The sequence below is a fragment of the Stylophora pistillata genome, chromosome 1 (genome assembly GCF_964205215.1).
Source record: "Stylophora pistillata chromosome 1, jaStyPist1.2, whole genome shotgun sequence".
NCBI classification, from domain to species: domain Eukaryota; kingdom Metazoa; phylum Cnidaria; class Anthozoa; order Scleractinia; family Pocilloporidae; genus Stylophora; species Stylophora pistillata.
In genome coordinates, this window is record NC_142519.1 from 16,722,602 (window position 1) to 16,746,036 (window position 23,435).

Here is a 23,435-nt window from a genome sequence, read left to right on the forward strand (position 1 = left end):
CCCTTACAAGGAATCCTATCTCTCACCAAAAAAGTTTTCTCCAAGTTCATTACTGAAATTTAAAAGGGAGGCTGACGCTGTTTAGAACGAAATTGCTTCGCCCAATACACGACAGATTTGTCAACTTACGATACGATTGGGACGTAAAAGGACGCTACCGGAAATAATTCCTAAGATATGCCCTCCCGTAAGAAGGAAAATATTTGGAACCTCTGAAGTAATCCTTTTGAATCTCATTTCAGGTTTTTCCATCATTTTAATCGGTTCCTTTTGCCTGATAGTGTTTACTTAATCTAAACTCTGCTACACTCGTACCTATTTTTTCAACAACAAGGAGGGAAACGCGCTCGTAAGGAGACATTTTCAAGCTCATTTTGAATTAGAAGCTTTATTTCGTTTACTTCAGTCTCAGTGAACAATGCCTTGGTAATTGAACTCAGTCACTTGAAGAATGCAGCTACCTCAGTTACCCACTCCTTTAGAGTAGTAGGTTCTTCGCCTGTGATCTTGGTGAAGTGTGTCATGTCAGGATCATCGATCAAAGGATTTTCTTCATCCGTCATCCGGTAAATTTCTAAGATTCCATCGGCGTCCTCTTCACCAAAACCAGCCACGTTGATGAGACGCTTTCTGCAATCCTCATAAGAAATTCGATCATATCTGATTTTCCTACCGAAGACTTCGCTGTAAGTGCTAGCCAGCTCTCCAAGAGTATGGCGATTGCTTATCAACTTGTAAGTCTTGCCATAGTGCTTCTTTGGTTCGGCCATGATTGCTGCCGCAGCCTTCCCAGCATCTGCTACCACAACAGCTGAAAAAGGTTTAGTTGGGTCTCCTGGGGTGCTGAATGATGACTTCTCTTGAATAGGCTGTTTGTGAGCCCAATAGTTATCAACGAACGGAGGAAGGCGAATGAGGGTATAGGGTATATCTAGATCCTTCACGCTTAATTCCAGCTCGCCAAACTGTTTGCCGTAGATAGAATCGGTCATCTCGACGGTAAGGACACTAACAGCAAGGATATGTTTAACTCCAGATGACTTGGCCACCCGTGCTGCTCCAATCGCAAGTTTCCAGCCATTGGTTGGGGTCACAATAAACAAAGATGTCACGCCACATAATAGCTCACGCAATCCCTCTTCGTCATTCATGTCAGCTCGAAGAACAGTCACTCCTGGTAGGGTTTTCAACACGGCTGCCTTCTCTGATGTTGGGTCTCTGGTTCCAGCCAGAATTTTAACTTTGTCTGGGTACTTTTCAGACAAAGCTCTCACCGTGGCAGACCCCACAGATCCACTGCAACCAAGGACGAACACTGTGAGCTTCGGCATGGCTGGAGAAGACAACGAAAAAAAAGTCATAACTTTGAGGCGACAAGCAGATTCTGATGATAACCTTCGTGCAGATAATCGCACATCGAGGACATTAATGGACCGTTGAGAGAGCAAGTGATTTAAAGTATGGTCACACAGATGAACAAGATCACAAAATTGTATTGTTTTTTTGGGGTCGTAAAGTAGTTTTTATTTTTAAAATGATAACTTGACAAAGAGACAGTGTAATGAAATAGAGGTAAAGAAAGTAAAACGCGAGCTTGGATGCTGAATTAATCTGGAGGTTGCTTGTTAATGGAAGAGCCAATGCAAAGTCAGTCATCTGCAAAATTCAGATTTCAGCGATTGCAATCTCTGAAGTAGAGTTGGTTCTTTCGATCATTGTCCAGAGATCTTAGGAAAAAAATCAGAGAAGATGTAAATGAAACTAAAAAAAATAAAGAAACAAAGCTAAATAGAAGCCAAATTATTTTGGTACAAAAATGTTTAGGATTCCGTGGGGAACACACCCCAGGTTAACATGGACGACCCACCGAATCACAAGACCGTGAAGCGAACGATACGTTTGTATTTGTGGGACTAGGGATACACCACTCCATTCCCCGTTACGGACTAGTCACAGATTGTATCGACCGTAACTTATTGGACATTTTTTCCAACTCAAGCCCTCCCTTCAGTGATGGAGAGGAATTCCAGTTTTAGTGGCCCTCTCCGCCTGGCGCGTGTGAGTTGAGGTATCGCGTTACAAAAACGACGATGCAAATTCCTATATAGACCTCGCCCCCCATGTTGTTCCCTTTTAAATCTAACGCATTTCATACTTAAGAGAGAAAATGTAGCTTATTTGCATTGTAACTTACTCACAAGTCCTTCAGAAAGATTTCTGACCTTCTTTGAGAATCACTATACACACCAAGCCGGTTGGTCCTTTGTCATGTATGTTCACTAGAATGTCCTGGGATCCAGCTTTCACTCGTCATATATTTTGCCGCCTGGCATTTATCTGCTATGATGGCCGTCGTAGGTAAAAAAAGTTCTTGTCCCGTTTTTCTGACCTAAAACCTTCATCGAATCTCATGGCATCTTTAGATAAATTGCAGAATGAAATTCTTCTGAAAGAAGAGGCGTTTTTGAAAGAAGAAAGGGCTAAGCTAACGGATCAGCTGAATAAGCTGAAGGTGGTCGAAGCCTCTACTGTAATTTCAGATAATTTTCAAGGTTATCTTCGTTTTTTATCGAAGCTTTTCTGTTACTTACTTACTAAAATATTTCAGGTGGAAGAAATGGCACTTATGAAATTATTAAAACAAGATGGCGCGAATTCCCAACAGACAACCATAGAGCTGTTTTGCAAGACTTCTCAAGCGGTGGGTGAACGTTAAGTTGGATCAAACTTCATTCGTTTTTACGAAAAAGCAACAAAATTATAGAAGCCGACGCTGCTTTTTTTTTATTGCAAAGCAGAAATGTTAAGGGGAAGTGCCATTCCTAAAATCTTTTTCTTAGGATTAAATCTTTAATTTGCGCAATTTTTCGTTTCAGCCTTTATCATCCAGCCTTAAGATTGATAAAGTCAATCATATCCCATTACAAGGACTAAATGCCACTGAGATGTAAGAGTTTTTTATTTTATATGATATATAAAATAATTTTTTTACAACTGTTTTAAATGTTTTTTTCGGTTTCTTATTGCAAAAGTATTCCAATTAATTTAATACCAAAACTTAACACCAAAAGCCTCTTTGAACAGTGAATATATACCACAGTATGCTAAAATAATTATTGACCAATGATATATATTTTTTAATGGATTATGTATGAAAACAAGGTCGCACCTCGAAAATTACAATTTTGCTACAAATGAATGAGTACTTAGTCAACTTTGGTGTTCAAACATGTGATGTCATAGGAACCATGACAGTTATCAAGGGGAAGAAGAAGAAGAAGAAGAAGATGAAGACGAAGATGATATGGATGATGATGAACCAGCTTACAGTGAGTAAAATCAATTCTACTCATATTTATTACTGTTACAGTATTTATCTGTTTGACGTTGAAAAACTTTGCTCTTCAATGACATATGAACATTGGTGTTCAGGATAATTTTTGCAAAGTACATGTCACAATGCATTTGATTATGTTATGGATCTACACGAAACTGTAGCAATAGTTAAGTGGGTTCATTTGTTGCATTGTTGGTGGAACTGGTCCTTTTTTCTTTGTTTGAAGGTGTCTGTTATGATTATAGTAGATGGCATTATAACTTGTAATACTTCAGTGTTAAATTTCAATTGATCAGAATAAACCTGAGGGCTCGACACTAACTTTTTAACTTACTAGCCAAGTGGCTAGTGACAACTTAGATGTTATGACAAATTCAGCTTGTTTACTAGCCAAACTGGCTGGTGGAGATTGAAAACCACTAGCCAAAACTGAATTTCTACCAGTCTGTGGTTAGTTGGCTGCCGTTAGTGTCAAACCCTGAACCTGAGGCACAAAATTCTTGTTGCTAATTGTTCAGCATCATTAATACAATTTGCCAGGACAGATTTTTTTATATAATGGTTTGTCCAGAAGCAATGTTGACTATTTATTCTCACTCTTCCGTAACCCTTTCACCCTTGCATGTGACCAATAAGTAAATATCAGTACAATGCCAAGGAGAAAAGTAATGAGAGTAAAGAAAAATATCAACAAGAAGATTATTACTTGATCTAACTCTGAATTCTCAGAACAACATCGATAAGAAATGTATAGCAGATAGTTAGGAGAATTGCTATTGAGACAGTGACAGTGATAGTGACAGAGATAGTGACAGTGATAGTAGGGTTAGAGAGTAAAGAGGAGCAAAACCAGATTTGCTGCTAGGTTCCAGGTTTTCTCTCTTGATGACACTGACAATATATTCAATATTTATTTAATGGTAAAGTAATGCAAAAACCCTTTTGGAATTCATTGTTTATTTTTATATTTTAAAGGTCAGCAGTTAATGAATGCTATGTCAAATATGCATCAACAAAGCACTAATGTTGATCTGAACATTTCCAGGTAAGATCAGGTGCTCAAATGTTTAGTTCGAAATTATCCTTGGAATAAAGAATTCTAGGTTTAACCTGTTTCATTTGAGTTTTATTTGTATGGTTAGAAGTATAATTTTTTTAATTGTAATCTTTTATTGTTGGGAAAACAGCACAGCTACTTGGTCTTCAGTATTTTTTTGTCAGTCATTCTAAAGGATTGGGTCAGGTCTTATGAGTTTGTAGTGGTCCCATCAAGGCTGAAGTGTTTTTGTAGCTTGAAATGATCAGGACAGTTGTAAATCCACATGGATGGAATTTTTTCAGCCTGCAGTCCATCCTAGGTTGAGATAACCTGCTGGCAGAAGTTTATAAAGTTTTCATGACCATTTTCCTGGTATTTATTTGTTGTCCTTGGCAAAGAGGGGGCATTAATAGAATAAACTTTTGCCAAATCTCAATAGAGATGGCTAGATGACCCTCATCCATGCTCAAACTAAGACATTTCCATTCCCGATCCATCAATTGCTAACAATTCCCTCACTGTGTCCCTCGCCACAAAGTTCATTTTTCTATGTTTTCAAAGTGACATATTTCTGAAATTCCAATTCAATCTGGAGTTGAGTGTTTTTAACATGAGCCACTGGCTTGGAAGATTGGGAAACCACTTCCTACATTATTGACTTTAAATAAATTATCTATTTTATTTTATTTATTATATGGTTTTCCTTTTGTCTCAATTTAATGTAGATCTGTGTTACAGAATGTACTGCAACAAGAGATTGAAGGTTTTGATGATGAAGAAGAGGAGGGAAATTTTTATTGATGGTTCCTGGGAATATATTTTTCTTGTACTTTAACCCTGGTGAAGCCTTGCTACATTGAACAAAATATTCACTCAACACAATAATGACTAGAAACTGTACCTCCATGTATTGTCTTGCATGGTGAAGTAATAGTTGGCAGAAATGATCCAAGCCAAGACAAAACCAAAAAAAAAAAAAAAAAAATTACTGTACATACCTTATATAAACAGAAGTTTGAAAATTGTAAATTGCAGGATGTTCAAATTAAACTTTTAAATTAATACTTTTATCTATATTGTGGATTTACTTCTTAGGTAGTAGTAGTACGAGTGATGTTTGTCCTTCAAATTGCTTTACTAGCATCCTGCACATCAGTGTAGCAGTCAAGTCTCAAAATTAACTGTCTCATTCCTAAGATCTCATAATTTAGTAATTCTCCTAACTGTCTGCCAGATGATTCTTACTATGTTAGTTTGGAGAATTTGGTATTAGATCAATTGGTAATCCCATAATTGATGTTCTCATCACTTATCTGTATGATATTGTATAGATATAGTAAAGAGAAATTTTTTCTTGGACACCCCCAGAAGTTAAATGGTTAACTGTTAACACCCTAACAGCAGTGTGCACATTCTCCATGTATTTCCTAAGGTGTTGACAGGGAGAATTGTTGATCATTTCCTTTACTCTCATTACCTTAATGTGTGTGATTGGGAGTGATATTGTAAGGAGAAGTTAGATGCTTGTCACTCTTAGGATTCATAGGGTTATACTAATTTCATTATTCCCAGTGGTTCATCAACATTGAGTGTTGGTACTTTTAAAAGGTACACATATATTTTAAAGAGTCTGGACCATCCAAAATATCACAACCCACATGGAATAATAAAACAAACATTCAATTCAGTGTAAGTTTCCCCTGCAATTATGGTATATTGGCTTATAAATGTCATTCTTAATGTATGCTTTTTCAATGCTTTATGTGGTCATTATTGATCTGGTTAAGTTTTCCCCAAACTATGGCATTCTCTGTGACTGGACCCTAGTAAAACATAGGCATGCTATGCACACAACAGTTAATTTTTGGGATGGTTGGGATGAGATGGGACACTGAGTAACTGATGCTTTTAATTTTTCAAAAAAAAAAAAAAAAAAAAGAGCAGAACAGATGAAAGCATGAGGCTATAGGGCAAATTCTACTCTTGTTTTTGAGTACTTGAAAACCCTGGTGAAACATGATGCACATGTTTTTTAAATCTTGCCACAAGAATGCAACAACTTAGGCATTCTACAAGAGTTGTTGTGGCTACTGCAAGCAGCTTCAGCAGTCAATCTTAAAAGGTTACATAACTTAGCTTAGATATAAATAAAAGCTTAGATTAGAACAGAAAATCACCTCTTTCCTTGCCTTTTCTTCTTTTCTCTTTGTTTCCCTGGCTGTTTAAACTAGTCTTCGGTCACCCCAAATCAGAACATTTCAATCGAGCGTTGAAAATATTTCAGGATTACACAGTGTTCTGAGACTGGTCCACAGAATAATATTTATTTTAGTCTTTGATTGGTTCCTTAAGAAATTGCGTTTCTTTACTCCGATAAGCAGTTATGATATCCTTGGTAAACTGTTAAGTGTGAAAATTTGTGAGATTGAAATCTTTCTTGAACTGCTGACATCTTTGCTGGAAGTTGATGCCAAAGATGCAGTCATTTCCAGGCTCTCACTATTAGTGAGATTAGTGAGAATGAATTGGAATCTAGTAGAAAAATGATCAAGGGTATAGCTTCTAGCCTCCCGGTTAGAACCGCCTCCCGGTTAGCTCAATAGATAGAGCGCTGGACTGTTGTGCAGGAGGTCGAGGGTTCGAGCCCCGGCCGGACCAATACTCAAGGTCTTAAAACAATTGAGAAGAATATGCCACCTTTCTATAACATCAAAGAAATGGTTCGATATTCTAGTCTTCTCGGATAGTGACGAATAAATGGAAGTCCCGTCTCCTGCAGGGTTAGGGGTAGGAGACGTTAATTTCCCACGCACGAGATTACTGTGTGGTGGATGTCCTCCCCTGGGGTAGGATGGGTGGGTTTACTGGGCCGGCGGTAATTGGCGCAAGCTGTCGCGGTGTCCCTGCCTGTCGGCTAAGTTAAATAAATAAAATAAATAAATAGCTAGGGGGAAGGGGGTCCTGAGGTGCACAGGACATCTCCCCCCATCCTTTGTAAGCCTATTTTGTTACATTAGGAAAACACGGCACGGAGGTCGACATGACAATAGGCAATTTCCGAATTACTTTTGGCCTCTTTTTCAAAACGAGGCCTGGTGCTCAACCATTCTTGTGAAAATGAGTTTAATTTGCATGTGAATGAAAACTTGGGAAGGTGTAGTCTGATCGTCCGGGTGAGTGTAGTCCTGAGAAGGACTGTTGTCGGTGGTAGTGACTGACGTTTCGACAACCTGTGCGGAAGTCATCATCAGAGTCAAGTGAATGATTGTTGTCAGTAGAATGTTCTTATTCCAGTTCGTGTAAAATGATCGGTTGGTTTTGCCGTGATGTTATTGGCCGTAAGACTCAAGTGACGTAAGTCGGTCGTGATTGGTCTGTTTCGATCTGTCGGTAAAGTTAGGTCGTTCTTTTTCGGTCGTTTGTGATGTTTATGTCGTGAATGAGTCGTTTGTATGGAGCGGGTAGTTGTTGACATCTATTTAGGGGAGTCTGTTCTAAGTTAGTAAACTGTCGTCCGTAATGAGTTGTCGTTGTGGCTCACCAGGTAGTCTAGAAAAGGAAGTTTGCCATTTTCTTCTCGTTCCTTAGACAAGACTGAAACTCAGGTACTATCATACGAACTAAAACACTCAGTAATACCTAAACGTATACCGACCGAGGCTATTGTATCTATTGTTGAGGCGGCTCTGTCTTGGCAACGAGAGCTATCTGAGCCGACCAAGGATAACATCAGAAGCAGAATTGCCTCCACTATACAATGGCAAACTTCCTTTCCTGGTAAGCCACAACGACAACTCATTACGGACGACAGTTTACAGGAAACCGACACACACCGACAGATTACTAGACGAGTCATCCTACAACCCTACACCACACAAAGCCACAACTATCATAACTCTAACACGACGCGCACAACTAGTATGCGACTCGACAGACAGCTTATCCGACGAGAACAAATACCTTCACCGTGTTTTTTCGAAGAACAACTACAACAACGACTTCATCCGACGAAACACTCACCGACCCACTACCACTACCGAAACAAACGACACCGCAACCCCCTACGACTACAGCAACCATACCGTACATAAAAGGCATGTCTGAAAACATCTCGCGCATCTTACTACCCTTCAATATCCGCGTCGCCCACAAACCCATCACCACACTACGTCAGTTACTAACCAACGTTAAGACAAAGACGAACCGAGGAACAAACAGGGAACGATTTATAAGATCAATTGTTCCGACTGCCAAGCCTCCTACATCGGTGAGACTGGCAGAAACCTCGCAACAAGACTGACTGAACACAGACGGGCGACGAGGAAGGGTGATGTCAGCAATCACATTGCTGAACACCATCGACTTACCAACCACAACATTGACTGGGACTCTGCACAATGCCTAACCTACAGCACTGACTATTTTCAACGACTGACTCTGGAAAGCTGGTTTACTAACTTAGAACAGACTCCCCTAAATAGATGTCAACAACTACCCGCTCCATACAAACGACTCATTCACGACATAAACATCACAAACGACCGAAAAAGAACGACCTAACTTTACCGACAGATCGAAACAGACCAATCACGACCGACTTACGTCACTTGAGTCTTACGGCCAATAACGTCACGGCAAAACCTACCGATCATTTTACACTAACCGGAATAAGAACATTCTACTGACAACAATCATTCACTTGACTCTGATGATGACTTCCGCACAGGTTGTCGAAACGTCAGTCACTACCACCGACAACAGTCCTTCTCAGGACTACACTCACCCGGACGATCAGACTACACCTTCACATGTTACTCCCGGGTTCAAGCCATTTACTGCAATGAAAACTTAATATCATATGAAAGGATGAGCATCAGGACTGGTTTTGAAAATGAGGCCAAGGGTAATTCGGAAATGGGCTATCTGGTGAGTACCCTCTGTTTCATGTAATGTGACTCCCCCCTCCCCCCCCTTTGAAAAAACCTGGCTACGTCCCTTGTGGACAAAGATTACCGGTAATCTTTGTACACAAAGGTAATACCAATCTCTTGAATTTGTTTTAGTAATGGGTCTTCGTTTTCATAGGGGGTATTCGTTTTTGTAATGGGTCTTCGTTTTCGTAGGGGGTCTTCGTTTTCGTAATGGGTCTTCGTTTTCGTAGGGGGTCTTCGTTTTCATAATGGGTCTTCGTTTTGGTAGGGGGTCTTCGTTTTCGTAAGGGGTCTTCGTTTTCGTAGGGAAAAAGATCAGGGCTCTCTTATTTACCGTAATTTCCGGCCGTTTGCCCGCGGGTAATATGGAAGTGCGGGTTATGTGACAATTTTGAAATCTACTGGCAGTTGAATTGAAGAAAATTCTCACCTATTTGCGTTCCCACCTCTCAGATGAATTTTATAGTATTAAGAGTGCCACAAAGTGCCAAGAAAACATGATACCGACTCGATTTTATTTCACGCACAATTAATTGTGCGACGAACAAATTACTATCGGCACGCGTGTAAACAAAACCTTGATGGTGACGAAAATAAACCGAGGATAACCGGCGCATCTGTAAAAAATTTCCAGTTAACATTAGCTTCAGCTGAAGAGAATTGTCCCGATTTACGGGACTCGTTAGGCCCAGTAGAACCGGAGATATCGATTTTTTTGAGAAATCAACAAATCAACGTGGCGCGGAACGATCGTTCGTGTGGCCACAAATTCGCATTCTGGCAATTATGCAAAGGTTGTGAGTTCTAGGGCATAGTTGTACAAATTTCCTTTTAAGGTGCGGGTTATCCACCAGAGCAGGTAATCTGTTGACTTTTTTTTTTTTCGCTGCATGCAATAATCGGCCGGTGCGGGTAAACGGCCGGAAATTACGGTATTATGAACAGATTTTCCATTTCACTGGAGGGATATCATGAAATCACCCAAGTTGAAAAGAGTCTCCCCAGGACATATCTAATTGAAAGCTGCACCAAGGTTTTGGAGAGTAAGTGGGAAGTTACACGGACACCAGGAGATGCTCCAGGTGCAGAGCTGCCATTCAAACTTCTACTGGAGCATGAAGTTCGACAGCACGTAAGTTGTACTATAATCTGTTTTGAATAATGTATTAGATGCCCAGTGTAAAAGTCTTCAGATACAAAAAATCCTTTTCAATATCAGCCCAAAAAATGTTTGAGCATGTTTAACATGTTTAATATTAAAGTCAGAGATATTGCCAACTACGTATACAACTTGGAGTTAAGCCAAAAAAGAGAGTGTTAAGGATTTCACTCACACTGTGTTGCACTTTTAGGGATATCTTCACTAAGAAAAAGACAACAACTGCAAGGTGTGTTCTCTCACGTTTATTTTCAAATGCATCATGGGTATGATGACGTGTGAATATATTACACACTGTGCCTCTGCTGGGTACAAATAAAATTGTTTCTTTCCCTGGCCAATCAAAATCCCAAGATAGGAATAAATTTTCAATCTGTAATTTAGGATTCAAGAATGCTAAGGTATTGCTGTCATTAAAAGACGACCCACTGACTGAGCCAAGAGACGTCATTATCTTACGCCAAATGGTCAGACTATGTCGCGTGTTGAAAAGAAAATGACAAATTTGGAATTTTTGTATACACTGTTTTAAAAAACCAAGCTTCAGATAGCTGATCGTTACTCAAATTCATTAAGATTTTTCATGGGAAAATATATAGTACTGTGAAACATGCAATTGTTTCCTTATGTGTGTCTCAGTCTTGTAGAAAGAAAATTACTTGAGTTGCTAAGAGATGATGGAAACTTTGGAATACTAAAGATACCTAGCTTTATCCTGTTCATTTTTAGCCATCCTTGTTTGGGCTTAGTGTTTCATTCCTCTTTTTTCTTTTTTCGTACCAAATGATAATTTGTGTTTACCTCTAAGTTTACAAAAAATGTCCAGATATCATCAACCAAATACGGTCAAAGCTTGAAGTTTGATTTGCAATGCAAATTTTTTTTGACGCCCTAATTTTGTATTCACCGTCTTTCATCGCTTTACGCGAGGAGTTGAAAGTTCAGCTTCTCTTGGTGAAAAATTCGCTTAATTTCGGTTTAAACCGAGAAAAATTGGTGCCACAAGAGTCGTAGACATTGATGACTGTCACTGGAACTACGACATCTGCTCCATGATCAAAAATGTTTGGTTTCTGTATGGGTTTGGAGGAAGTAATGGCGAGGTCTGTTGAAGCGTACAAGGACAACTACTATGGTATGTATCGATTTAACCGTTTTACTGAGTATTCTGAAACGAATATCACTGTCAGTGGTAGATAGTACAGAAAACAGCAAGCAATTAAATTTAATTTGGACGCAATTCTGCGCTGGGTACATTGGCTTTGAAGTGTTACTCATTTGAGGGTCATTTTAAACCTGCATAATAATTGTCATTTTACGGGAGAGTTTTTCCAGCGATTTTGGTTGAGTTGTTTATGTAGAAGCTCTAGCTTAGAGGTAAATTCAGATTACTCGCGCCGAGCCCTTGGAAACATAGAATACATGTCGTCATGCACTGAAAAATGACATATTTAAAATGCTAAATGAATTTAGATTTTGTGAATTCTCAGTACGTGATGTTCATCGATTGTACACCTACTTGAGACTGCCGAAACTTAACCGGAACGTGAAGAGGACAATTTTAAATGGCTGGATTGACTAATTTCTTTTTCATGACTCTTACTTTCCGTTGTTTAATCTGTAAATTCTTCCATTCGAAGCAATTCGTGAATTTAACGAAAAAAAATACACAGCTTAAAATGTTATTAAAACGAGGAAAAATTTGAATTTTGAAGCAAGTTGGAGAAAGAGTGACATAAAAAAAAAACTCACAGGGGTTGCGATAACGTTTTTACCTGTTATCTTCCACTCAGCAGCCGATGATAATATATCATATCCTTTCAAGGCTGTAGCTATTATGTCATCAATCAGATAATGAAGATCGGTGTTTTTAATCCACTGGGTGTCATATCTATTTGTGAAAAGCCAAGGGCTTCACTAAGCTATTTTATAAAGAGAGATAGCCATTCCAGAATGATCTGTGACATCTCATCGGCAGTATTTAGTGAAAAAAAAAAAAAAAAAAAACCAGAAATTTGGACTATCAATCTGTTCAGTTGATATTTCGTTGTAGAAATTGAGAAAAAAGACCGGAAAACTTATACAACTTCCTTTTCTGTGAACACTCAGCTCCTTTTGGCCAGATACTTCGCCCAAACAAAGTCTCCAGTTTAAGAGTTATGTTTCCTTCAACGAAATTAAAATTACACACCTGCTATGCATTGAATTGTTGGCAATTTTCTCAAAAGATTGTTGATATAGTTAACAATTATTCCACTCGCGCTTGTTGGATATGAGATGATAGATAGCCAACACGGCGCTACGCGCCATGTTGGCTATAATCATCTCATATGATCCAACAAGCGCGAGTGGAATAATTGTTTTATTAAAAACGCCCCCATTCAGTCAAAGATTGGAAGCGAACGACTGTGAAAATTCATCGTTCGTCCAATCAGAGATACGAACGATAGTGCTTCACTTTGTAAATATCAGTGTGTTTGAAATAATATATTATATGTAGTAAAGTTAGTAATAAAAAAAGTTAAGAATTAATCCCGAATAAATCGTTTGGCCGTCAGCGAGAAGATTCCCATTACTTCTGGATTTGTTATTACTTATTTCCTATACAAGATAACTGTTGAACATAATGTTCTCTGTCAATTTCAAGATTGAAGGAGCTACAGATCAGAATGATGCAAGAAACGAATTAGCTTTGACCGTCGACTTTTTTTTTTTTTTTTTTTTTTTTTTAGTGTAAGCTTTGTCTTAACTTGACTAACTTGTTTTATCAAAACTACTTTTAAGTCTTAAAATGTAAATTATGTTGATGGTGAGTGTGTGTGAGTTGTGTCATGTACATATGCAGATGTCTTCATCTTAAACTTTAGTTGAGAAGATCACTGTTTAAATAGAAAACTGTGCGGTTTACTTAGCAGTTCCATCGTAGATGTCTACATTTAGTTTCATTTCCTTAAATGTCTATAGGAGTTCAATTTAACTAAATAAGATTATATATTTAATGTTACAGGGTAGGAAAATATGTAATGAACTTTTGTTGTTGTTGTTGTTGTTGGTCGAAATTTATCTGTGACAAATGGAGACAGTGAAACTTGCAAGTTACATGACGCAAAAGTAATCAATATAAGTTTCTTTTTTTAAAGAGGTTTTAGACATCGCGAAAAAGAAAACGAGGAATATTTGGATCAAGAAGTATCGAAATCTGACAATGTGGACAGAACAAGACGTTGCGATAGACAAAGAACTCTGATGCCATCGGAATACAATCAACCAAGACCGTCTCTGACAAAAACACAGTAAGCTACCATTTTATGATATCTAAATGAAACAGAAATATTGCTTCTTGATTTTGTTTAAACCAAGAGAATATAAACTCTTTGTTCAAACCTAAACGTTTTAAGCCGAACATTTTCAGCGGAGACGAATTGTATCGGATCAAAACAACACTGTTTATTGCCGATAGGAGGACATTTGCAGAAACCCATGAAATACCATCATTCGGGCGTCATTTATGTCACCTACAATTTTGAATCTCAAATTTGATGGAGAAATCAAATTGCAGTTGAAGACAAAAACAGAAGCAGGAGAGTAAGGTTACAGAACCTTTACAAAGAACTGGAGATCGTTTTCGATGATCAAAGCTAAATCTTTCAAACTAAGCTCTATTTTTCTGGTTTCCTTGAGACTAAGTAGAAGTTTCGTGTAACTCTCCAATTTGCAATTTTTGTTTGGTGAACAAACACTAAAAAAACATTAACATTAAAACAGATGCAAATGTTTGTGAATTCATGTCTCAGATTTATCATTTATGTTTCATTTAGTTTTCGTATAGTTGTTGAATTTTCAAGGGCAATGGTTAGAGTTGAAATTAATTTTCTTTCTATTGTTTTGTTACAGCTTGTAGGATGACCGTGATGTTTCAGTTCAAGACTTAATCAAGGAAAGACAACGATTCAAGCGAAAGACAAGTTTACAGTAAAGGTAGAAAACAAAGTTATCTAGTCTCTCCTTAAGGCAAGCTTATTCGAAACGAATTGCAGCTAAGATTTTCTAAGTTACTTTTCCAAATTTACCCGCGAACGGTAACAATCTTGAAGAGAACTGAGCAATCAGAAACTTATTGACAAGATTTCATTTTGATAGTTTCAGCTGACGTGTATCCTTAGTAACCCCTAGTCAAAATTTATATAAAAGCTTGGAAAAATACGGGTGCCTTCAATACGTATGCGGCATTTTTTTTTATCAACTCTGTAAGTATCATCCCTTCAAATAGTTTCAATTTTCCCGCCAAAAAACTTAAAAAAAAAAAAAAAACGGCGCATGCGTATTTTGGGCGCCCGTATTTTTCTAAGTAATTTGTAATAAGTGGAGTTGTCTTTTATTTCATCTATATCTTGTTGTAAATAAAATTCATTAAACACAGCATTGTTGTCCACTTAATCATCTTTATTTCTAAATATTTCGTTCAATAATATCACAAGTATTCGTCTTCAATTAGTTAAGTGATTTTCCATTAAATGATCAAAAATGTGTCAAGAAAAATTCGCTCAAATATATACTAAGACTTTTGGCGGGAAATTTGGTAGAATTTGCACAGAGTTTCCCCTGATAACATTTCTGACAAAAAATTTAAAGTGGCTCCCCTCAAAATTTTGCGCCAAAAGATATGTGATAAGTACCTTGTACAAAAAAGTTTTCCAAAACATGTTTTAAACGGCTGTCTGCTCTAGCTTCCGATAAAATTCGACGAATTTTGTTTCGCTACTTAAAATGAAGCTAAATTTTTAAACAATTCTAGTATCTGTTGAAATTGGATTTTTGGAAGTTTTTGCTCAAGGTACATACACACAACTTGAACAACATGGCAAGCGATATTTCTACACTAAGACTTTACTCTAACTTTCCCATGTTGCATTTAAAAGACCTTTTCCAACTTTCGATTTCTCTGTTTATATAATTTAATGCAAAACTCCTAATGTTTGTAATGAAATGAATGTTGTATTTTTCGGGCCAAATGGTCCAAGGTCTGGCCAAAAGTTATTTTTATCAGACAATCAGATAATTTCTTGGCCCAAGTATCTTGAAATCATTGCTTCAAGATTTCATTTGATTCGAGTTTTATTTTCCACAGATAAAATCCAGAATTAGAACTTCAAATGTCAAAATATTTGCCGTAATCGAAGGCTGAAAAAGGTCTATATATTTCAGATACTCTGCCGTCTTTGGCAACACCGTTTCCAATGCTATTAAGGACAAGTTGCGCGACAAACAACGAAGCAGAAGCAAAAATTTTGTGGATTCGATATTGTTTTGAGTGTTGCGGAAATACTACGACTTTCTGAAAAATGTACATTAGAAAAAACACGATTTCATTCGCGTTTGACGTCTTGAAAAAGTTCCCGAGATAATAATTCAAAACAATTGAAATAACTTTCTTTATCCTCTGGACACTTTTGTGTAAGTAATTTCATAAAAAGGTCGATGTTTTGACTTTTGAAGCAATCACGTCTTTATCTTCTGAAAGCTCTCTGAAACGATTTCAATGAATCTTTCTTTCCCGTAGAGTTTTGAAGGACGTATTATTTTGATCTTTTAACTTATTCTTTATCCACAGAAAACTTTTCATGAGCAAATATGATCAAATCATCCGTGCTTGTTGTTTGGATAAAATTCTAGTACAACTTAAAGGCCTTCGTATTGTATTTTTCATAAATTTCATATTTGTGCGCTTTCTTTAAAATTTCTGCTTTTGTCCTTTATATCATTTGGAAACGGTTATGAGCATTTTCATGAGACGTCACAGCAGACATATCCAAGACAAAGAAATCGTTGCCATATTGGTGCCCCAAAACCAATCCTCTGGGAATTAAACTATTTTATGCTAACATCATCTTTTGTTTAGAAAACCAATATGGCTGCCGATCACGTGAGTAACAACGCTCTATATCAAATTAAGTGAGATTCTAAAACTCATGTCTGGTATTGTATTTCACGTTTTGCATGGCACGCTTAAAGAAGAAAGAGTTAATGACGTTGAATTAAGTACAATTTTGGCCATACGAAGACTCTGGTCAATCACCAAGGCAATTAGAGCGAAAAACAATTTGAATACGTCGACTGGAAATAAGTCTCTTTGGAATTGATAACAACTTTATGATTAAATTTTGCTAATGAAAAGAACTGTCAGATATAATTATACAGTCAAATGGAAGAAATAAATTTGAGAGGACTAAAAAAATATTGTTGTGATATTATGACAACGATGTCGAGTTTCTGTTCGATCGATGATTATTTTTTTCATGAAAAGTTTTGGAAAAATTTCCACAATACCCCAACATTAATGCTGCATTCATTTCAGAAAGACTAAATAGTTTATAGGTTTCTTTGCAACACTCTATATATAATGTACGGGGTTATATGGAAATCTTGCCAAAGTTTTTTAGTTTGCCAGACATGATTTCAGAGAACATCACTCTACGTGAAAAAGGTAGAAACTTCTGAGAGATTATTTTAAGTCGATTCAAAGTTCCCAGTGTACAAGGATAATACAAGGATAATTTCAGAAACCTTCAATCTCTCAAAATCTTCTAGCTTTAAAGTGGCTCTGCATGTCAATCGTTTAGCGTACTCGTTAACGCGCTCTAAGCTGAAGTTCTTCGAGTCAAGAAAGTCTTGGGGTTGCCTTCAATATGTCAAATTTAGTTGTATCTCGTCACATTGTCAAACAATGTTGCAACAAAGATGATAGTTTTGAAATAGCTGTCTCCAATTCAAGAGCTTTACTCTTACACCCTGCCTTGTCTGAATCGCGCTAGATGACGTCTTAAGATGCAGTGCCACCTTCTTTGAAAATCGAGAAACCTTTCCAACAAAAAGATCGAAAAACCTTATTGTCAGAACCAAAAATGTTTCTGTCGGTTTTTATTTTGCTCTAGAGGAACTTAAATCAAAAAAGAAGTCGTCGATACGAATTATTTTGAATTGGGTCTAATTATAGCTTCTGAGCAGTGCTAAATACTATCTATCGTAGGAACGGTTTCGTTTAAAAAATATGTTCACAAATGATTTTCTTATCTGTGAAGAAAGTCCAAGTGCATGTCCTCCCACTTCTAAAATGCTACCTTCACTCTTCTCTTTCAACCTCTCGTTGTTCTCTTGCTCATGGTGTTGTCTTTATTTTCCAAGATGTCTCACCCTGAAGTCGATAGAAAATAAAATACATAAGAAGGAAAGCTAACATAAAAGCACATGGATAAAATTTATGAGATGCTGCGAGCCAAAAACCTCAAAGGGTAGAGTTTTCGGCTCCGACATTCCATATTTCAAAGATTTTTGAAACACAAATATTTTGCACCTTGTTTAGGCGTGTGTTACAGTGGCGTTGAGCAACAAAATCAGCCCATCTTTTGCAAGCAGTTTACGTTTTAACATTCAATTTAATAGTGCTTTCTATCGATTACTCTGGCTGTGTTATACTTATTTTAAGCGTCTGCTACAGACGACATAAAGAGTTAAACCTTCTCGACGCGAAACGTGAATTGCTTCAGCAAGTTCACGTGTTAACATCTGAAGCAAACATCTTCAAAATTTTTTACGCCTTGACGGTCAAAAGTAGTAAAATTATCATGAACTGGTACTCACCATAAAGTAAACTACAAAGAGATTCTCCAGTCCAAACGCTTTCGAAGTCACAAATGGCTCTTCGAGAAGAACGGAACTAAGTCCTGCAAACTAAATCCAACGAACACGAACTCGTTTAATTGACAAACTACGTTACCCACGCATGCAACTCGTCATGAATATGGAAATAGAATTTGAGCCAATTGCCAGCAGATGCGTCACATATTTTTCACGAGAGAGCCGTGTCTCAGCTGCATATTTGCTGCATATTTGCTGTATATTTGTTGTAGATTTCCTGCATATTTTTTACATATTTTAGGGGCGTTTTGTTATGTTAACTAACTTTCCTTTAGCAACAAAATCCCACCATGATTGAAATGCCACGGGTTTTTATAGCAGTTGTTATTATGAAAAGGAAATTAAAGGGAAAAAAGGAAATCTTTTTTCTCAATAGATGTTGCTTGAGGAAAAAGCTAAACGGACGGGGCGTTGTTGTGATGAAAACCAACTTAAATGGGAAAAACAGGTCTTTGAACACGTATCTACACGCAAATTTCTAACGAAATACAGAAGAAAACAGAACACAGGGGATTAAAACTGCATCCGCCACCGGATTCGCTTCACATTACTCTACCAACTGTACCACGAAGGTTGCGCGAATTAGTATAGTATACGATAGATATTTTATAAGATCAGTTATGTCAAAGTGTCCTGTGCGTAGAAATAGGAAAAATGGTAAATAACCCCTTTAAACACGGCTTGCGACCGGCGAGTTAGAGCTTGTAAGGATCTGAGTAGGTATAACGTATAACAAAGAAAGCGCATGTCACAGGTGTGGGTTGTGGGAAAGTCAGGGTCCAGCCGTAAGGAATACAACCTCTTTGCGACTGATGTCGTGAGCCAATGCGTGGTGACTGATGTCGTGAACCAATGCATGGGAATGGATCGAAGGGTAGTGGCAAGGTGAACTAAGTTCAGGAATATTTAAGCAATACATTGATGAGAATTGATTTGTAATCAGTTAATTTAGATCACTTGCCTATTTTCAACTGTCTGCTCCGTTTCTCGACGACCCCATGGCATTCCTACAAACTGTCAAATTCGCCAGGATTCCACTGTCTCCAAATGTCCATAATGAGCGTGAAATGAAAAGACACAGGGGCTTTTCCTAAATGCTGTGGCCTTGCGTAGGAATAGGAAACACCCAGAATGTCATTCACTGCAATAACTTGTGGTTTTGAGAAGAAGAAGAGGGAGTGGGACTTAATATTGATCAATTTTAAAGGAAGAGGTGAGACGGTAATAGCGTAGGGTGGGGAGGGGGGTGGGGGGTTAATTTAAAACGGAAAAAGGTATAGAGAAGGTTATGGGGGGGGGGAGTTTTGATCGTTTGATTTCTAAATTACACTGTACATTTCATATTTTAATCCTTACTATGTTGTTATGTTACAGTCTCGCTAATCAATTAAAAGCATCGACATCAAAGTGTATAATCAACAATCAGGAAAGTGAGTGAACATGGATTCTGTTTTCCATTTAGCCATAGACTACGATCAGTCCTTCTCTCCCTCAGTAATCCGTCGCGAAATCCAAACATTCTGGCATCTCGTGAACTTCGAGAAGCAAGGCGCACTCTTTCCCGTGCACTGCTTCCACATTATCTCGGCGCACAGGGATATTATTTCACCGATTTCTATCGACTCGCGCGTAGGATTACATTGGGAAAAAAAGGGAATGCCAGCTCGTAATATATCCGTGAATCAAAAAAGCAAAGCGGTATTGCAGGATATAATTGCATAATATAATATGCCGGTATTTCTCCCAATAACTATCTCATGTTCGAATCTGTGATAGCTTAAAGTTGATTTAAATATTATTGCGCAAGGGCACTTTTAACATTGTAATCATGATTGAGAATTATTTTTTCGCTGATAATTGCGAATAAATTCAATAATTCTAGCTAGTTAGGGTCCCTCATGGAAATAAGAAAGCCTGCGAGCCTTTTAAGCTCCTCAGTAAGTGTTTTTCTTTACCTTAAACATGTCTTTGTCTCACAATTTGAACGACTCCTCATGATCACACAACTCATCCTCTCCTCCCATCTGCAATACGGGCTCTCCTCCAAGTTCCCGGATGATCTTGTCAAGCGATTGAACGCGCAAATGCATAGAAGTTTGGGTTAACCCTGGAGCCTAGGCCAACCACAGAGTACCTTTAAAGTTGAAAAATAGGTCTGTCCTCACATGCGGCATATTATGAGAAAGCGGCTTTGCTCTTCTGTAACATAAAATAACATTCAATAACACGAACACGTTGTAAATCATTATTTCAATGAAGCAGACCAAACAAAAAGCAACCAATGGTGCAAATCAACCTACGGGGTCTCTGTTCGTGTAAGAGAAAACCTCTAATCTTGGACCTTCATACACTTCTATTTCATTTGCACCCCTGTTGCTTAATGTTGTCTGTATTTGATTTTGTTCATGGCTGGTTCGAATTCTAACCATTTGTTTAGACTGGTCCCTTTGGTCAGGAGCTACATCCACTAAACGTGATTTGTCTAATATACGATTTTAGAACAATCACCAGTATAGGAATTTCTGGTTGTCTCGTGTTCTTGTAAATTATTTTTATGTATGATTACCTGAGGTTGGCAAGTGGTTGACTGTTGTTCATTAATCTATTCTTTTTTTCTTTTTCACTTTCTGAACCAACAGGCTGCCGAGCTGTTTCATCATGTTGCGCGACGACTTTTAAGGACATGTGACAGCGAGGAAATAATATCGAAATAATCTGCATTACCTTTTTAAGATTAGATAACGAGCGAAATAACAATAATAACAGAGTTAATAATAATAAAATAAAAAACTGTAAAGAGAGGCTCTTGAAAGTTTTTTTAAGGACGAAACACACTTGTTAAGTAAAGAAAAAAATAAACATTGAATGAGCTTCCAGGGCTGTGCCATCTTCTGTTCTTCTTAGCGTACATCAAGATGTTTGCCTTTTAGAGGTAGTTAGAGGGAGACAATTCAACCTAAGAAAATTTAACTTACCCATCTGGTGGATGGCGGAGTTCGTACAAGCACCGAACGAATTCCTGGGTAGAAAATCATAGATGCAAATTTCAGCAAAAATCCGCTTCATTTGGTACTGGCTACAGGGTGATGCAGTGGTCGTAAAGGTTTGTATGCCGCCTAATTTGAAGAGTCGGTTGTGAGGGTGATGTTGTCCCTATAAGTCGCAGGGTAGGATGACTAGGAAGCTTACATCTCATCTAGTTCAAGATGGCGGTTGGGGGATGGGGGGGGGGGGGCTGGGGGAGTTCTTATAAAGACTATTCTATCTGTCGATGCTAATAATTCTACAATGTTTGTAAAAAGTTAGAGAATAGCACTTCAGTTTTGGCTTACGTCTCCGTTCTCAGGAGGGTCTCTGTTTCCAAACGTACTAGTTACAATAACGACATGCGGTTCATTCTCCATCTCAGCCGTGAGGATAGGCATAGTCCTGCATAAAAACAACCTAGAAAATACATACAGTCCGAAACGGTATAAAAAATTATTTCTCAAAAAGGGCTCGTTCGCTATGATAATTTACAAACTCAACAAGGACGATTGAAATACGATGAAACCTCTACCTTGTCAAACAGACGAACACTAAGCCCCTTGAAAGCGACCTAAGTCTGACATTCCTGGTCCTTTGACATAATTTCAAAATCAAACATTCCTTACCTTCCGATCATTGCGCTTTTCTTGTCATTTCGTTGCCGCCTCATGTAGCTCTGTGCTGCCTGCATAATTTATCATGTAATATAACCGTTTCCTTTTTTTTTTTTCGCTAAGAGCAGTTTAGTAATGTTTCTGTGGCCGTAACAATGTAAGTATTTTATAGTCTTGCTGTTCGTTATTTCTTTAGGTTGTATATTGACGGTGTAACTAGTGTAACTGTTTGTTATTTTCTTTAGTTTCAACCAACATCAGTCATAGAGTATTAAAGAATATCGTGTTTGTAGAAAGACGCTGAGTTGTCAATTCCAGCTAAAGATTCCGCCCAAGTGCAGTTACAACCTGATTTCTCTTCCTTCTTCTCTCCTTTTTACAAAAGACTCTATACTTCGATCAGACCCGTTTGCCTTTTGTGGCATGAAATGCAGCGTCCTCAGATAACCGCTTCAGCTTTTCAAAACCGTCTCAATTTTAGCCTTAGCCCTTTTAAAAACAAACCTTAATTACCACGGACTCACCGCTTGCGAAAAACAACAAATTCATATCGTCTGGAACATCAGTTCGGCTTTGGAAAAATATATAATTGAGCATAAGAACTATCTAAACGAAGAGCCGAGTTTCAAAGCTAAGTTTACAGTATTCTTTCTAAATTTGCCTTTTCACGCTGTCGACTAGACTTACGGCGAAAACATTGCAGGTCCACATCAGGACGTAATGTCTTGCCTATCCCTCAACCTGCTTTATTAACCCATTAACGGCCGCAGCTTTTGTGGAAAACTGTGTTTTGAAGCTAGTCCAGCAGATTTGGGGTCACTGTTGGGGTTTTAAAAGCTCGAACTTACCAAAAACCACTTGACAGCTCGTGCACTCGACGGCCTTTCGATCCAAATGCAAAATGGCGGCCTGAAAATCTCGGGCACGCGCAGAGAGCAAAAGTTTTTGGGTTGAAAAGTCACGCCCCACTTACGACTTCTACTTTTCTCTCTTTCTCCTGCCCTTTTTTTCCCCTCTCCTTGCCTAAAGTTTCTCCTCACTTGCTGGAAATTGAGTAGGCTTCATTTTGGTGTAGAGATTTTTCAGAAACTACTCATTATTTTCAAAGCACATGCTCGGAAAGGTAGGTGGGTAGTGAAACACGATCTTCGTGCAGATTTTCCAGTCAAAGTGACACGGTTTTTTGGCTATTTCTCCAATCTCCTCCACTCAATTGCGCTCATTCTGGTATCGTCCGCAAGATATTTTCAACCCGTTCAAGTACATGCTCGAATTCGTGCTCCAGAGTTAAAATTGATGACGTCACAGGGCGTAGAAAGGGTGTGGGTCCCCATGGGCGCATACGGGCGCACTGGACGTTAATGGGTTAAATAAACTATGATGATGATGATGATGATGATGATCATTGTAAAAGTTATGGGCATTTTTCGGTTTGTTTAAGATGTCCGCTGACCAGTAAAATACTGTATCGTGCCCAAATAATGTATTTCCGTGGTGTCTATGGGAGCCCTCTTGTTATGTCATTCGTCGACCTTGTGAGTGCGGGACTGCGGATGCACTAGTTTGACGGCCCAATCATTTCATTATTCTTCGAACTCGGGAAATCTGGAATGCATGACCACTGGTTTAAATG

The 23,435-nt window shown here is 38.1% G+C and overlaps 3 protein-coding genes and 3 long non-coding RNA genes across 7 annotated transcripts; 3 read left to right on the forward strand and 3 right to left on the reverse strand.

Annotated features, from left to right (window-relative positions):
- Window positions 1-369: 369 nt before the first annotated feature.
- LOC111338049 (nmrA-like family domain-containing protein 1) lies at window positions 370-1,331 on the reverse strand. The gene has a single exon (XM_022944453.2). The coding sequence runs from the start codon at window positions 1,329-1,331 to the stop codon at window positions 441-443; it is 891 nt and encodes a 296-aa protein (XP_022800188.1). The 3' UTR covers window positions 370-440.
- A 986-nt stretch (window positions 1,332-2,317) lies between these two features.
- Window positions 2,318-5,735, forward strand: LOC111338044 (uncharacterized). Of its 2 annotated transcripts, none has more exons than XM_088761338.1 (6): window positions 2,318-2,530; window positions 2,609-2,701; window positions 2,877-2,947; window positions 3,244-3,329; window positions 4,313-4,382; window positions 5,102-5,735. In XM_088761338.1, the coding sequence occupies exons 1-6, from the start codon at window positions 2,411-2,413 to the stop codon at window positions 5,175-5,177; spliced, it is 516 nt and encodes a 171-aa protein (XP_088617464.1). In that variant the 5' UTR covers window positions 2,318-2,410; the 3' UTR covers window positions 5,178-5,735. The 2 variants fall into 2 exon arrangements, with proteins under 2 accessions (XP_088617464.1, XP_022800182.1); XM_022944447.2 differs by having other exon boundaries at window positions 2,320-2,512.
- A 4,484-nt stretch (window positions 5,736-10,219) lies between these two features.
- On the forward strand, window positions 10,220-11,324 carry LOC148741439 (uncharacterized). Its single transcript, XR_016001807.1, has 2 exons — window positions 10,220-10,439; window positions 10,660-11,324. It is a non-coding gene; the product is annotated as an uncharacterized LOC148741439 (long non-coding RNA).
- A 32-nt stretch (window positions 11,325-11,356) lies between these two features.
- LOC111338053 (uncharacterized) lies at window positions 11,357-14,888 on the forward strand. The gene is made up of 3 exons (XR_002695549.2): window positions 11,357-11,601; window positions 13,607-13,759; window positions 14,361-14,888. It is a non-coding gene; the product is annotated as an uncharacterized LOC111338053 (long non-coding RNA).
- LOC148741440 (uncharacterized) lies at window positions 14,770-18,332 on the reverse strand. The gene is made up of 2 exons (XR_016001840.1): window positions 18,105-18,332; window positions 14,770-17,658 (listed from the first exon to the last, which is right to left on the reverse strand). It is a non-coding gene; the product is annotated as an uncharacterized LOC148741440 (long non-coding RNA).
- Window positions 18,333-19,132: 800 nt separating this feature from the next.
- On the reverse strand, window positions 19,133-23,170 carry LOC148741441 (nitric oxide synthase-like). The gene is made up of 4 exons (XM_088761415.1): window positions 21,494-23,170; window positions 21,137-21,180; window positions 20,117-20,295; window positions 19,133-19,265 (listed from the first exon to the last, which is right to left on the reverse strand). Exons 1-3 carry the CDS (start codon window positions 21,584-21,586, stop codon window positions 20,226-20,228), a joined length of 207 nt encoding a protein of 68 aa, XP_088617541.1. The 5' UTR covers window positions 21,587-23,170; the 3' UTR covers window positions 19,133-19,265; window positions 20,117-20,225.
- Between the last annotated feature and the right edge of the window lie 265 nt (window positions 23,171-23,435).